The 17,260-nt window shown below is 37.6% G+C and overlaps 1 protein-coding gene across 7 annotated transcripts in view; it reads left to right on the plus strand.

Moving 5' to 3' along the window:
• ARHGAP8 (Rho GTPase activating protein 8) overlaps positions 1-17,260 on the plus strand; it is a 79,822-nt gene that overhangs the window by 24,582 nt on the left and 37,980 nt on the right. For all 7 annotated transcript variants that reach the window (XM_063354914.1, XM_063354907.1, XM_063354922.1 and 4 more), the window contains 4 exons: positions 1,414-1,551; positions 10,422-10,509; positions 13,225-13,356; positions 16,405-16,491. In XM_063354914.1, coding sequence (XP_063210984.1) covers positions 1,440-1,551; positions 10,422-10,509; positions 13,225-13,356; positions 16,405-16,491 — 419 coding nt within the window. In that variant the 5' untranslated portion in view covers positions 1,414-1,439. The remainder of the gene's footprint in view (positions 1-1,413; positions 1,552-10,421; positions 10,510-13,224; positions 13,357-16,404; positions 16,492-17,260) is intronic.

A 17,260-nucleotide genomic window follows, 5' to 3' on the forward strand; every position in this document is an offset into this window, starting at 1 on the left:
TTTCATCCTTGTGAAATGCATTTTTAGTACAAGTCACGTTAAAAATAAAAATGAGACGATAAAGCTTTCATGTGGTTGTTTATAGGATAGAAAGATACTGGGAAACTGTGAGTGGAAAGCATTCAGAAATATTTAGTAAGAGTTTCTCTCTAGCACTTATTAGCTACTGGCACATAAATCTGGCTGAAATCAATATATTCTCTCTGCTGTAGTGTGTCTTGCGTGATGGTCAAGGCATATGAAATACACAGATGGTCAGAAGGCAAAATATTCTTGAAGTACTTTTTAAAGTGGCAGTAATCATGTTATAGACAAAACTGTTAATTCTACCTTATTAAAACTTGTATAAGAGATGGATCACATAACAGGGGTGGTGCACCTTATCAGAATGTTAATTTTTCTCTTTACATGTGCCTTTTCTTCTCTTAAGCCACCAAGACACCTGTGTGTTCATGTGTCAATAGAATGGTATTACAGTCAGTTTCTAGAAGACGTTCATTTGAATAGTGTAGAAACACTAGTGACAGTAATTATCCCAGAATCTGTTCATTTGGGTATGGCTTAGAATCAGCTCTTTTTGAACCTTGGAACAGTTTGGAAAAAAACTTGGTAAAAAAACCCCAAAACGAAACCAAAAAACCCTAGAACAAGATCTGTTGACCTCGTGTTTCTTATTTCAGTGCAGAGTAGATTTTAACTCAAGGATCTAGTCCAGAATCTACTGAAGTTGGGGAAAGGATGCCAATTGATTTTACTGGGCTTTTGAGCAGACCTCTACACCTTTGCTTGACCTCTAGCTGGAGTATATGCTGGATGGACATTCAGCCGCCTTGCCTATTGCAACTTCAGAAGGTTAAAGAATTTCAAGGAAACGGGGGATTCTAAGGGAGGTGAGGTGGAGGTTTTTTGCCCTTTGTTACCTTTATGCAAAGTATTGAGTCTGCTCTCAGAGAGCGTGCACACTGGGTGTTAATGTGGAGTAGCTGTCAACGCACATGTTAGTGTACTGAAACTGACTTCTCCATTTGGTCAACCTTGAAATAAAAGGCAAGAAGCTGTAGATGGATACAACAAACAGATTGTGGGAGTGTAGGAAATGAGACAACACCAGCAGCCGTGAATAGCAAGGTCACAGCATGCCAGCTGTCTGGTCGTTGTCAAGACTTTTGTGAGAATCACAATAGATATTAATCTTAAGGAGGACATGAAGGTAGCTTTGACGTATTGAGGGGTTGCTTTTCCCACATGGGAAAAAGGGTAAAGAACGAGAAAGTGATTTGAAACTACAATAAGTGGTGATAAAGGCCTGTGTGTTTGTCAAACTGAGCTAAAATTGAACCCTTCAATAATGTATCGGATGTAACAGTTTTTCTCTGTTCATTAGCACATAAGTGTTCTTGCTTGCTCCTTTAGAATTGCAGAAAGATGAAGCAGAAGATATGCAGTCAGAACAGGAAGAAGCATTTGTGCCTCCACCACTCGAGGATCCTGAGCTAAATATCAATCACCCCTATTATGATGTTGCGAGACATGGCATCATCCAGTTAGCAGGTATGTTTGGAAAAAGCTATGGCTTTACCTTACGACAACCCTTACCACATTTTTCTTACTGTACTGCTCAAGGTGATGATGCATAGGAATCACATTGATGCTTTCAGCCTTCATCCTAAAAAGCAGCTGAAGGGTAATATGTGAACTCAGTGCTTTTCTACAGATGAATTATGAGCCAAATATTTGAGTTTAATCTTGCTTTAAAATATAACTGTAGCAATATATTATAATGTAAGGCCTAACTGTGTCTGTAACAGATCTGTATTTTATTTGCAGTAAGCTGTTTTGCTTTCTGAATAACCTGAAGTCTTGTGTAGCCACACGTAATCATTTTTCTAGTCTGGCCTGGAAAGGGCGTGCAAATGAACAGATATGGATTACTGTGTAAAAACTAACAACATTCAGAAAGGAAACTGTTGTTGTGAATGTTTGTCACCTGACTTTCTGTTGTGACATGGAGAGAAGTTACGGGTACATAGCATATTTGAATATTGGACCATTTAATGTTTACAGTTATTTATTTTTAAACCATTCTGGCAACGTGTAAGACATGCAGGCATATTTATGCTATAAAAGCACCTCTTTAAAGTATGCGTTGCATGTTCCTTTTGGCTTATTTTTGGCATCAATGTGCTTGTTAAAATAGCATTAATAATCACAATCCTGAACTAAAGGAATGTATACACTAAGAAACAAATAGCAGCATTTAACACTGCTCCTCCTAAGGAAGTCTAAGATTGTGTTGTATTGTGCACACTTTTTTACCTCATACTTTAGTGAGCATAGATTGTGATTTTTCAGGAAAACTATGAATTCAGGTTATACAATTCAAGCCATAAACAGGATGTCATCCAGGTGAATATCAACTTTAGCAAAACCAATCCCCTAGTGAGGTATGATTGCCTAGGGCAGTGAAATCTGTGGTAATTTGACTTTTGACTCAGAGTGGGAGGAGAATTTTACCCATTGTAACTTCTCTTCTTGACCCTAGTTATACACAGAATAATAATTACCTTTTACCTTCTTCGAAAATAACCCCCCAACATAAGACTCAAATCCATAGACAAGGGAATAGCAGATTCACATTCTTGTGATTCAAAAGCTACTACCTGCTAATGCGCTAGGATGTTTCTCACTCAAGCACCAGTTTTGGAATTGGGGAAGTATCAAGATACCGAAATTATTAATGAAACCATTGAAATCAAACTGACAAAGTGTGAAATAGATGTGTTAACAGACACACTGGATGCACCAGAGCCACTATAACTGTCCGCCTAAGAACCTCTTCCATCTGCCGTATTAGGCAGTGCTACATGATAACGCTTTAAAAGAGAACTTGCTCCGTATCAGTGTTTGCTTGAATTAAAGTCAAAACATTAGGTATACTGCTTTAAATTCACTGGTGCAAATGGAGGTACTTGCAAGATGAATCTTGGCTGAAATGTTGTATTATCTCTGATGGTTTTGTCTTTAATACTGCAGTATTTTGTAGGAAAAAAAGTCCCCTAGCCATTGTTTAAGCTCAGAAAAGAGTGATTTTTAGCTGCCATTTCAGTCAGAAATATATGATGGGGTTTTGCAAGTCTACTGGACAATTTAAACGTGAAGCCAGGAGCCGTGCTTCAGAATGCAGTCTGCACCCTCTAAAGCAGCTCTGATGGTGGGATGTAAGAGGAGAATGCAGAGGTGTGCGTGTGAATGCAGGACACCGGGAAGGTGAAATGTGATCCAAAGACATGCTTCACCTCCACAAAACGAGACCTCCCTATCCCCACTGTTAACTGGCGTGGAGTCAGGTCTGAATATTTTCTGGATTCAGATGCAAGTGAGGAAAGGATGAGCTCTTCTGATCTCCTTCCCATTTGGAAAAGGCCACTCCCTTTTGAACAAATCACTTTAAAATGATCTGTACCTAGCTTATAATGATTTTAATAATCTCTTTGAATATGACAAAGTATAATTTCAGTGTTTGGAGTGGCTGTTCTAAAGCAATTCTGGAAGTTGTTCCTTCAGTTTTAATTCTGTGATTGAAAGACAATGAGATGTATTGTTTGAAATGACTGAAGAAAAAGAAAGAATTTAGGTGAAAATATTTGCAGTAATCCAACAGTTAATTTAAAAAACCTCTAAAACTCCTTCTTGCTTCTCACAAATTAAAATGACTTGTACCTGCTTTCCATAACAATAGCTTTGACTATATGCAAAGGAAATTGTCTGAGTTGTATTCATACAGTGTGAAAATACAATTAATTAAATAAGAATAGGGGACATTTTAAAAAGATGTAAGCTTTAATAATTGTTTATTAATTACAGACTGATTTCAGTCGCTAATACCAATATGCAGCTGACTACTCTAAGCATATGTAAATAGAGCAGTGCTGCAGTGCTCGTTCTTTTTATTTCTATCTTGAAGGAGAAATTTCAATCTGTTGCCTAAAAAGAAACTCAAGATTATTTTCCTTTGTGGCAAAAAGGAAGGGACATATAAGCATATATGATGCATCAGAGCTTCCTTATTTTCTATAGTTTGCTTCTATAATATGATTGCTGACAACTTCTGGTGGTACATTTTTTTGAATACGTGCTTCCTTAGTAGGACTGTGTCTCTGATGCTTGTGTTTTCATTAACTGCCTGTGACATTCTTCTATGTGTTAGGCAAAACTTTTTAATGAGATAGAAGTCCATCATTGTTTTTAATCTGTATTTCCATTCTTAGCCTTTTGTTGCTTTTCTAGTTATGTTTAAAGGTTTCAGGTACCCAGCCTGGGTCTTTGTAGAGACTGAACATATTTTTCTTCATGATCCAGTTGATTTCATACCTGTTTCTGATTTTGAACCAGTGCATTAGACACTGATTGGAGTAGTACTATGTAGATCAGACTGTGAAAGGCAAAGTTGTAATTTAGTTCTTGTAACATGTAAGGAGGAAATGTAATGAATTACCTAATAAGCCTAAGGCACAAGTCCTAATAATTTTCAGTCCACCTCAGTGACAGCTTTGCTACTTCTTGCAGTACCTTCTGGAGCAGATCTCTGGTCTGTAAATTGCAGTGCCACAGGAAAGAATTGGGTTTAAAGATTATTTTTTTTCTTAAAATATTTACTTTGTTATTTTTTTTATTTACAAAGGGTATTCCTGAAATTGGTATCTCTGACATTATTTCATGAGGAGAAAAAAGCAAATCAACTGGAGAGACCTAAGAACTTGGTCACTTTTCAAGAAGAAAGCTGAGGGCTCTGGTTCGTAACCGCTTTGCAGCAGAAGAGCAGATTTTAACATGGGCTTTGCATTTTACAAAGCATGTCCTAACACCAATTTGGGTGTTGTCATGTTTTTCTCTCAATTACTATGAGAGGAGCTCCAAAATAAAGGTTGATATCAATGAAAACTATTTCCTGCTCTAGTGAAGAGGGAACTTGCCTGGGTGATAGAAACATGGGTTCAGATCCTTTAGGCAGGAATTGAACTTGGATTTTCCACATTCTGCACCGGTTTTCTTCTTGCTTCTTTCTCCAACTATTTTCTTCTCAGAATGTGAAAGGAAATAAATCCTTATTTACCACATTCCTTGCTTTGAACATCAACTGTAAGTTCAAAACTGAGTTAATTATATCAAAATATATGGATGTGCTTGTTTGTTGAATCTGAAAAAATATGATGGGTCTGCTTTAGACATCATTTAGTAAAGCAACAGGCTTGCTAAAATAAATGATGGCTGAAAGTGCCGAATTCAAATGTGAATGTGAACTCAATTTTAGGTTTTGGTAACCTGGCAATACATGACGAGTCATTCTACATCCAAATATAACTTATTAAAAAGAAAAACCTAGCACTATTTCCCCTTTACCAAGTAAATGTAAATTATATTCCCTTTCTCTTTGACTATTCTGCTGTTTCTTCGTTTTAAATTTTCTTTTATGCTTTCTGTGAATTATCAAAATATTTAGTTTTCCATCACTGAAAGCAGTTTTGATTTTCAGTGCCCCTTTTAAGACTAGAGCATTGCTCTAGTCCAAAGAGTCAGCCAGAAAGAACTGTACTGACATTAGAGAGGTTGTCTTCAGGAACTCACCCTTATTTCAACTTTTTTTCCATACTTTGAGGAGCACAGATGAAATGTAAATAAGTAATTACATAAAAAAGCAACCTGTCCCTTGTCTTTCAGCTGATCTGAAAAAAACGTGCTATTGCAAAGTATTTTTCTTAGACAAAATAAAAAAAGAAAAATTGCTCATGGAGGAATCTTTGATGGGGAATCTTAGGTTTTGGAGGGGAGCGAACAAGGTCTCTGATGTAGGAAATCTGAACATTCACTTATAGCCATTCCTATTTAAAAAGACACCTGAGCCTGTACTTGATTTTAATTGCAATTTTAGCGCCTTCCAGAATTAACCAGGTGTAGTACAGGTACAATCCTCCGCAGAAAGTTGGTTTCTAAATAAACAGGTGGACATGAGTGGAATCCGGAGGAATGAATGCAAAAAGGGAACTTTGTGAAATCAAAACAAGTTGACTCTTGGAATTTAGAGTTGGTGTCGTTCTCCTTGTTTCCTTGGTGGGTCTTGTCTCTGTCCCAAGGGATAAACATTACAATGAATATCTTAATACTTCATCTTCGAGCTGGCTAATATCTGTTGTAATGTATTTTCATATGATCAGCCGAGGTGATCGATGCCAAGAGAGAGACAACTCAAATTTCTACAGCCAAAGGTATAAGCTTTTCCTGCTAATGTTGAGACTCAGCTGTGTTATCTTGTCTGTATATTTCTTAACTGACTAGAAGTTTGCCTTTATGGATGGGCAGAGACTGATAGCAGACTAGTTGTGGGTGTCTTTACTGTCCATTACTCAGTCAAGCCAAAACACAGTAGTTTCATGATGGCTTTTTTTGCAACCCCATATTTCTCTGAGTAAGAGAGAGTAAAAGGAGGCTTGGCAGCACAGTTTATCTGGCCATTTAATATAGCGTAATTGAGGTTTAGGCTCATTTTCTCTGGTTTAAATTCTACATGAGCAAGCGTTTTCACTGTTGTGGCAAGTCCCCTGGATTTTGACCCTACTTCAACTCCCATTGAAACCAATGGCAAAACTTCTGTTGTCTTTAGGATCTTGCTTTGCTGTAATGTGATAATGACAAGCTTCAGTGAAGTAAAATGGTATTTCACTTTTCACTTATAAAATAGTAATGTTTAGTATCATCAGAACAAAAGCTCTTAAAAAGTCATGCTAAAATTACAGCATTCAAAAGATCTCATTTGCAAACTGGAATGAGCTGTATCATTAGAAAAAAACTTTTCATTTGCAAGAAGCATTCAGGAAGTGCTGTGCCATCCAGTTTCTTAATTAAAAAGCAGAACAATCCCCTTTACCACTTGCCCTTCCCTGTGTCTTACTCTAACGTTTTTTTTTTCTTCCCTACTGCAAAGTTTGATACCAAAAGTGATGTATGATTGATGTCTGTGACAGTGAAATCCAGACACACAAAAAATACTGCAGATAGCTTGTATTTTAATGTGCATAAATCTCATTCTGGACAGTGCGCTTTACACACCCCTCTTTACTCACCGAGCGCAGAGGAGGCGGGTTGGCATCGCCGTGCTGTGCTCTGCTGATAGAGAATCCTGAGGCTGCCCGGGAATGCGTGCAGGTAGCCCTTCAGGTGGAGGGTGAGGGAAGCCTGCTTCTGTTTTGATCAGCACTTCGTGTGTCATGTTAAAATTTGATGTTCTTCAAAACATTATTGATGCCTGTGAAGAAAGGACAGCCTCTTTCCTTTCATTAACTCTCATCACTAATGGGAAGCTGGCACTGCTTTATTTAGTTTTTAATAGAGTTGAGGTTCTCGGTCACCTTTTCTGGTTTGCTCTTGTTGCCTGCGTGGCACTGTGGGGTGGGAGAAGGAGGTGCTCTGCTCTGCCTCAGTTTTTTCTTTCGAGAAAGTTTCTCTGCCTCAGTTTTCCCATTGAAACTGGGCAATTATTTTTGTGTTAGGTTCTAAGTGTATCTGTTTGCAGTCTTTCTAAAGCTGGTTATTTTTTTTCTGCCTTTTAATTCAAGCTGTTGAATGTGACCAAGAGTAACAATTAGTGACTCATTTAGTAATTTAACTGGAAACCTTTCATAGATTTATTTTACTCGTAAAAATGATTGTCTCTAGCAAATAAAATATTCTACAGTGCATTGTAACACTGACATTTTTTCACAAACAAGTAATGATTTAGAGAACAATCTTTTATTAATGTTTTAATTTAATTTTAGTACATCATTCATATTAAAGCACGTCACATTATAATGCCTTTATAAGTACTCTGAGAATATAAAATAAGACACTTAAAAATAACTTCAGGAATTAAATTATCGTCTCTTTAAGAACAACATGCAGACATACCTGAGTACATATAATTGTGGTGTTGTGCATATTCTTCCTTTAGTGGTGCTTAAGCATCTTACTTAACCCAGGGGTCAGAATTTATTTTTAATGTGGGAAGGGACATGAGGCCTTGTGGGATGAAAAAACACCTTTGAGAAAGATAATAAAAATAAGCAGTCCGCCAAAAAAGGAGTGGGAGAAAGAACCAGCCAGCAGAGAAAGCTATGTTTTGGAAGTCAAAACTACAGGACTGAAGTGATAATTGCCAAAATTCAAGCTGAGTTATATCTTTAAAGGATGTTAAAGCAAATAGCAAAAGTTTCTTTGTTTTTTTAAATAAAAAAAAAGAGAGAAGTTGTCTTCTGTGAAATAAGAGTGGGGTGGCCATCAGAGATATTCCAGCTATAGCTGTCAAACTAAATTAATACTTCCTGTCGGCTTTCAGTAAAGACAATGATGTTGATATTATTAGGAAGTCTTTTTAAATCCTGTATATGATGTTCATCTGCAACTTATGATCTAACTCGTCACCCGTGTTTAGGAAAGATGCATTCACATTGGAGCAGGGTAGAGAATAGCTAGGGTGGGGAAAAGATAGAAGGTCTAACTTGTTTACAAGCAATAAAATACAAGCTGGGAGGGGATGTGTTTATTGTCTAGAGAGTCATTCAGGATGGCAAATAGTACTGGAGGAGAAGTGCTGCTTCAGCTGAGTGATGTCATTGTCACACAAATAAATTTGGGACAAACTTTCTATGACTTGTAGACTGGAATTGAGAAAGCAGGTTGCTAGTTGTCAAAGCAGTGATCAGGAGGAGCCAGAAATAGAAAAACCTAACCTTTTTAAGATAGAGCTCAACAATTCAATGGAAGAATTATGTGGTGCAGTTCCTGGTGATAACACAGGCTTAGAACTGATAATGCAGAAGATGTTTCCCAGTCCATGTTCATATGGGAAAAGTCATAAAGCATGAATTTCGCTTCTTCCCTCCCTTTTCTCCTTCTGCACCTGAAATGAAATGGGTTTAAACAGATGCTGTCCCATCATGGCCTCTGTTGAGCAAATCTAGGTAGAAACTGCACAAAGGAGACAAAGGATTTTTTTTCTAACTGTGGAATCTGTCAGGTGAGGACAGCCACCTCTTCCTGACTAGAGTGAAGGAAAGCATATTACTATCAGTGGTGAGTTTTCATGAAAAATGCATGTTTGCAAAGCTGGGAAGTGTTCTATTTGTTCACATAAAGTAATTTGAACCAACATCAGTAATACAAATTAGAACAGCTTAAGAAGTGGTCTGAAGTTGTTCTACCCAGTTTTCATAGAAATGCTCATATGATTTTATTTATTCATTAAGTGATTCCATTACAGATTTAACGTTCCCCATTTTACTACTTCTTTTTTATTTGCTTATTCATTACAGCTACTTAATTAGAGGTGGAAGGGGAACAACAGAATTATAGAGAATATCTAAAAAAAAAAAAAAGTAAAAAAAAAAAAACAAAACAGTGTATTGTACTCCTACTGATATCAAAGCCAAACTTTGATGGCTTAATTGCAATAGAAACAAGTATTAAATATCATTTAGTTTGAACGTTAAAATTAGACCAAGAATGTCTGAAATATGAATTCAGTCTAAGCATTTTCTGGGATATTTTCTGTATTGCTTTAAAAGCAATGATATCTTTCATGTAGATATAAGTTAAAACCTTAACACCTCACTATCTTCAGTGCTGAGTTATCTTCAGTACAAGCATGACTTAACCTCTGCGCCTGGCTTTCCAGACAGTGGAACCTGGGTGTGAGATGGGCATGGCATCAACACCGACCTTGTCTACACAGACAGTGTGGGGCACGCTGTCATGAGTCAAAGAGTAAATGAACTTGAGAGCAGCAATATATGCTTTGTCAGAGGAACTGAGGGATGGACGCGTAGGGCTCTTCAGGTTATGAAAAGCATACTTGTATGCCTTGTTTGTTGCGTTATAAATGTGATTGGAACGTAGCAGTGCTTCTGGAAAAGAGTATCTAAGAAAGCTTGCGTTGGTTAAAAAAATCTGACTTAGATGCATGACAAAGCAAATGTCCAAAGTGCTTGTAGGCAGGGCGGTATTCTGATACATTCTAGAAACAAAGCATGAAGAGTTTGAAAACAGGTCACTTCGAAGACTACTAGCGAAGTCAGGCCTGTTTTCTTCCATGACTGAATGCTGCAGGAGGACTTGAATGTCAGGAGCTGAGCACCACCTTTGAATATGACTTTCTCAGCTTAGCTTCCTCAGTTGCCCAGCAGCTGCTTCATTTCACTGCAGCAGTGGCCAAATCGCTTTCTGTAGGCAACGTGTGATTTGACAGTGAAGTTTCACAGTGTATTTTGAGTAATGATGGGAGATAGAGGAGGCCTCAAATATCAGAAGATACAAGCCATTCTTTCAGATCACTAAGGTCCCATTGCATAAGTAAATGAGCGTTGTCTTTACTAAACTGTTCTGTTCACTAGGTGATGACAACTCTGGAAGGAAGGTGATTACCTTCAGTTGCTGCCGTATGCCCCCCTCCCATCAGCTCAATCACACCAGATTGCTGGAGTAAGTTTCTCTCAGTCTCCTGCATGGACTACTTTACATTTTACATGTGAACTTCTATTAGCTTGTTTCCAGGTGAACGAGCTTTCAGGGGGGAGAAGGAGGAGGCAGGGAGTCAAATGAAAAAAGGACGCAAGACCTACTAGCATTAATATTAAGTAAATGAGATGTGGATGAAACTAACAGAGTTACTTCACCCAGAATCTTGACTAGAAGCAGCAATTTACTGTATACTGAAATTAACTTGTTGTCTTGATTTTATTAACGCATTCTGATAGTATTTAAAAAAATGAATTTATGATGAAGACCAATGAAAGAGAAATTCTAGTATTTTAGTGCTCTGTACATATGTCCTCATGAATTGCAGTGTTTGCCTTAATTTGCTATACATTATCTCCTAAATCACTCAAAAAGAGCATTGTTTAGCTATTTACATCTTAGTGGTTTTCCTGTTTTATAACAAAGATCGTTTTACATACAGTATATTATGCTTAACATTTTTATATGTATCTCACTTTGTAATGTTTGGAGTTTTGTGTTAAAAGAGTTTGTGAATATGTATAATCACAACATTCTTCCTTATAAGCTTGCTGCAGCAAGGTACCAGGACATGTTTCTGCCTTGTATTTGTCCCTACAAGGAGATCTGTTCTGCTGTGACAGTCCTGTTCTTATTAAGCATTTTAAACCTATTTGGATTTCTTGTACAACCTCCATTGCCAAAATGTTTAAGCACCTTTCAACCATCAGTAACTACCACCTTTGGAAAGCACCGAAGAGCTGTTATCTCGACTTTTCAGAAACAGAGAGGGATTAGAAAGCAGGTTATTTAAGAGATGTGTTTGAGACCATGTTGCTTCATTTGTATGCTCTTCACACCTTGGGTATTTCCATAGCCTTAAGCCAGGGCTTCCTGTGTAGCACAGAGGGAGTGTTACCGCCTTGGAGGAAGCACCACACCAGTCATTCATAGGAAATGCCAAAGAAAGGAGAGTGACAGACCATATTGCTACCAGGTCTAAGAACCTTTCCTCAGTTCTGCAAGGCGGCACCTTCATGAAACTAGGATTTACAGCCTTTAGACTCTTCTGGACTTGAACACTTACACCTCTTCCTGTGTCTGAGCCCACCTCAAATTCACGTGGACTGTCTGTGCTAAGAGAGAACTGAAGGCAGCTGTCTGAATGTGAAGCTAGCAATGTAACTGTCAAGTGATTTGCTTTTGAGTAGTTCGACCCAGATGTTGAGTTTTGAGGAAAAGCTGTGGAGTAGGTGGTAGGTGTTGGTAGGTGTTTCGTGATGAAATCACTTAAAGAATTGATTTGGTAAAGCTTTTGTAATGTCCCTGCAATTCTGTTACAGCCTTGGAACAGGTAATTGGCTGTACAAAAATACTGGTTATTTTATGCCCACAAAAGTCTCAATTATTTTTAGAAGTACAGGCTTTCCTGTATGCAATCTACCAAGGAATTTATGTGCTGTAAAATAAAATGTGAGGCACTTTGTCTGTAAGAATATCTATTTAGATATATTTTAACTTCAAACTCCTTTTAAAAAAACCTTCAATGACTGTTACTACTACTTTCTTCATTAAAATACCATTAATACTTAAGTCAGGGATCAAAACAGCATTATACTAATTGCAGTGGCAGTCCTTGTCCCAGCCTATTTGCAGTCTAAGATTTACAGTATGCTGAGGGAATAGGCAGATAAATGAGACTGTGGGAGTACAGTCTAAGAGTGAAGTTATGGGCTTTTCCATGCAAAGGTGGATAGTCAGAGCGGCCTTGATACTTGCAGATAGGTACAGCCTAATAAATGGCACATGGAACTATCTATTTTATTGAATGAAAATTGCTTACGTACAATTAAGAGCAATAGCTGGGGCTCTGTTGCAGAATAATAATATAGCATTGAGAATGACATGAGAAAGTTGAAATCTGACACAGCAAGAGATGCGGCCAGATTGTACTCCTACATCATTGCTTTATTTGAATCATTGAGCTGTGTAATAGGGCATATAGTGTTCTCAATTGTAGGAGAAAGGGAAGACAGACGCATCTTAAACTGTACCATAAAAGAATGAACACACAGAAATCTGCTTATAAAACGTGCAGATGGGATAAGTAGTGTAGTTCTTTAAATTAGTTTTAAGGGAAATGATCTATGAATGCAGTCCCCACAATACAAACAAGGGAGGCAAAAATATTCGAGAAGACAGTTTACAGTAACGAGTTGTAATTGGCAGTAATGAGAGCTAATGGATTTTTCAAGAATTTAAAAAGTTTTACATTGAGAGGAAAACCCAAGATTGATTCTTTATTATTTCAAAAAGTCAAAATGACAGTGTTTTGCTTGGCTAAAATGAAGGAATTTACAAAGACCAGAAGAAAGCAAAATGTCAGTTAAAATGCTTTTTTTTTTAAATTTCTTGGAAAACACAGTCCCATATTGTCTTCATCTTTTAGTGGTTCATAAGCACTGTAGTTTTTGTAACTAAATATGTTCTTTCAAATTTCAGGCTTTGCAGTGATGTGGAATTATTTGCAGCACTGCTGCTAGAGGAAGATGAACTTGTTAGATAAATATGTGGAAGCAAACGTGAATTTGCAGTCACTAGCATTCTGTGCAGAAGTCGCACATTTTGTTTCTCGGTTACTGCTTTAAAAAGCTCATCCAGTAAACTGTCTTAAAACTAAAGTGTTCTCTTTCTCCTTAGGTACTTGAAGTATACTCTGGACCAGTATGTAGAGAATGATTATACGGTTGTCTACTTTCACTATGGCCTGAAGAGTTTGAATAAACCGTCTCTGAAGTGGTTACAAACAGCCTACAAAGAATTTGACAGGAAGTATGTCTCCAAAATATTTGGTTTACTCTTTGGTTGTGTAACATCTGTAACTGATTTCCATGAAGGAAGCGTATCTTTCCTGATCTGTCTGCAAGTAACTGGGTTCATTTTGCCATTGCAAATTCTTGTAATGATATTGTTGCTGTTAGTTCTCTTGTAAGTGTCTTCTGTGCAGTACCTAAGGAATGGCGTGAGTGCTGCAGTGGTTATCCAAAGTTCTAAAAGCCTTGGGAACAAAACCAAGAGCCATTGCCCTTTCTGTGCACTATTTAACAAGATACCTGTGACACCTTATTAGTCATCGTTCTCGATTATCTCTCAGTTGTGTTTGAACCTTTGATTATCTCAGGGCTCGGTTGTATACCAAAAAGGAAAGATTAGTTTTTAATAGTCTGAATCTCTCAACTCTTGCGGCACTCGTTGGTTTTTATATGTAAAGTCCCAAAGGGACCACGGTGCTAGTATATGCTTCACCTTCGGAGTAACAATGACTGCGGCTGATGGCTTCGTGTTTTAGTTGGTTGAGGTGCAGTCAAGGCCAAAGCTCCAAGATAAATAGCATTTTAACAGTGTAAACTAAAGTTCTGATGTTTATTCTCTGAAAATGGACGCTTACCAGTGAAGTGGGAAGTTCCCACTGAAGACAGTTAGTCTTGTTTGCAAATTGTTACTTGATCTACTTGTTTGTAAGTTGGCCTCAAGAGGGCAACATGACTAAAAGCAAAAATACACACGAGTAGCTCTTTCCCGATAGTGAGAGTGTATGTGCATGTGCATTTTGGGGGCATGGATCATACATGTTTGACTTTTTCAATTTTAGAGCTGGAACAAGAAGCAAATCTAATAAACGATGCCATGAAAAAGATTATTGGGTGTTTCTAGACTAGACTGGGATATAAATGCCTGAGCGTTGCACAGGACTGCACGCCCTGCTTTGAAAATTGGAGTTGAGATGTGCACAGCACCTGTTGGTGGTCTAGTGCCAGAGCTCAGACTCTCTTGAATCTCAGCCATTAACCTGCTGACACTCTGAAACCCACTAAGCAAGAAGACAAGGTTGTGCATAGCAGCCCTCAGAGCTGCAGTGGGAAGCTGTCATCAGAAGCCTCTAACTGCTTCCATGAGATATTGCTCTCCTGTCAGCAACAGACTGACAAAGCTTTTTGGTTTTGCTAGTGGGTTTCTGAGTATGTACATTTGAGCTTCCCAATGACAGTATGCAGTACAATGTATCTGTTTTTTCTGGGATTGGGTAAGGGAGAAGAAAGGGTAAAGGATGTCTTATATTTTGTCTTTAGTGAGAGATTTGGGCTACAATACTGGGTTTTGCTCTGCACTGACAATTCTTGAAAATAAAGCACTGTATGGAGTTGGAAGTCTACCCTACCGTACTGTTTTCCTTCTAGGAGGATCCCAAGCCAAATTTACAATTGTTGTATGGGGAGAGACAGTATGAGGGCAATATCTTCCTCAGTTTTGTTGCCTTCTGACATGTTTACGTCTCAAGTGCACAGAGTCAGTCTCATTTATGCCAGAAATTCCCCCACCCTGACCCAGAAAGCAGGAGAACCAAAGACGAACAGAGAAGCTGCACAGAACTAGACAACCGTACACTCATCGTTTTATTCACAGTTGGGACCTCTTAGCGTGCTGTCATTGGGAAGCTCAAAGCAATATTCACAGCCCAACACGTATGATCCACTGTACTAGCCGGGGGGGGGGGGGGAAGCACCTTTCAGACTTCCATGTGTGTGTTTTGGGGGTCAAAGGAAAGAGAACAAAGGAGAGCATGAGGGACAATAGTAATTAGGCAGCATCATGAAAGCAAATGTTCAACAGGAATAGTTTTAAAAGAACACATCTTGCTTTGAAGGTTTACAGCAGAGGCTCAGTAAAATCTTGTGGCCATTTAATTGTAATCTTGGAAACTATGAAGTACGTAAAATTCCACAAAACAACAGCTTATGCCCATTGCTTCAAGGTACAAAACAAACTTAAAATGGAAACTTCAGTAAAGCAACTCAGGTGTTTTGCTTGCAGTGATAGTTGTTTGCTTGTGTATGATAGTGGCTTTGTGAAAACAATGCCTTTTTCATTCAAAGACGTATAGACCCAATTAAAACCCAGGCGGAAAAACTTCTGTAATTGCTGAATTGTTCCCTTTTTACCTCTTACCATAACCAGTTACAAGAAGGTTTTTCTTAGGAGTTCACAATCGTTTTTTCCCATGATCATTGTTTTTCTCACTGCGAATAGTTGGGAGGGGCGCTCCCTACTGGGGAGCAAACTTGGCAAAGTAAGAAGCAACAATGTGTATATAAAAGCAGAATATTTCATTATGTGTTTCTCAATTTCATTTTGCAATAACGTTGAATGACAGCAGAGTCTTTTTGTGCAGCCTGGTTTCCATTTCGGTTTCAGCCTACTAGAATCTATTGTTTAGGTATCACGATATGACAGGGTAGAATCAAGTAATTCTATAATGGAGAAAGGTTTTTGTTTCGTACAAAGGGGACCACCCGATATGAAGCAGTGTGCAGTTGGCTTCACCTTTAGTAGTTACTAGCAAAACAAGACAAAAGTAGTAGTAAAACCAGAAGATTAGGTGTAAATTTTACATCTGAAAATTCAGGTATTTTCTCCAATATGAAACTCCTGTAAGCAGAAAATAAAGGGAGATGAAGGAAAGTAATTTTTTATATCACAGAATTTTTTACAGACTCTTTGTTCTCTTCTCATGTTTTTTTCAAGTTCCCTAATTTCCCTTCTGTCCCCCTGTTATTAAACCTATGAGACAGCAGACATTGGTTAGGAATGTAATAGTGTTATCTTGCTCTACTATTGTATCATCAAAACTGACCATTTTTTAAAATTGGGTTTTTTTTTTCGTTTTACATTCAGTTTCTTCTGAATTAGGTCTCTCTAATATATTTGAAAAGACTGCTGTATAATGTTCCTGTAATAATACCTCTCATTCAGTTGTAGCAATTCAGTTCTACCGTCTATAATATTCAAAAGTCTTCTAACAATTTCATTTTCTTTTCCTAGGTATAAGAAAAACCTTAAAGCACTCTATGTTGTACATCCAACCAACTTCATAAAAATTCTGTGGAATATTTTTAAACCTCTTATAAGGTACTTGGCACTTCCTTCAACACATTTTTCCCTTTAGTTTAAGGATGGTTTGTTCTCTAGTAAGTTGCTTTTAAAAAGGCTTGAGGTAAAATATGTCAGGTAAGAGCACAATAGCCATTTAAACTGTGTTGAACTAATGAGTAAGGTGAGCTTAGCTTAAGCTTGGGTATGAATAACGGGGTAGAGTTCTTTTCTTTCTAAGAACAGGGAGTCTCAATTCATAGTAGCTTTACTCATACGTTAAAGTAAATATCACTTTAAAACATAGTTATTCTGTGGGCCATGAATGACTTTTTTGTCCTCTTCGACAGCACTTAGCACAATAGAGCTGGGTCCGTGACTGGAGTTACTAGGTGGTACGGTAAAGCACATAATAGATGGTTAACCTTCGGTCTGATCTCAAGTGCTGAGATGAATAGGAATGATACTACTTGTGTATTCAAAGTTCATGGATAAACCCTGAAGGTGCCCATAAGAATTTGAGGTGGAGGGTATAATGGTGAAGGTGGATGTGTTTTACTGGTGCATTCTTTTTCTTTGCCTGATAAAAATTGATGCTATCTACAAGGAACTGGCAACAATGTGCAGATAATGCTAAGTGCCAGGATGGTTGGGCTTGCTTAGTTTCTGTTCCTGAACTTCTGTCACTTTCAAAGTAATTCTATATATTGTATATTGTATACTATATTATATTACATTAGTATATAATATTATTATATATATTATATATAATATTATATATTATAATATTATATATATATTATTATAT

Source organism: Chroicocephalus ridibundus, chromosome 1 (assembly GCF_963924245.1).
Source record: "Chroicocephalus ridibundus chromosome 1, bChrRid1.1, whole genome shotgun sequence".
Lineage (NCBI taxonomy): Eukaryota > Metazoa > Chordata > Aves > Charadriiformes > Laridae > Chroicocephalus > Chroicocephalus ridibundus.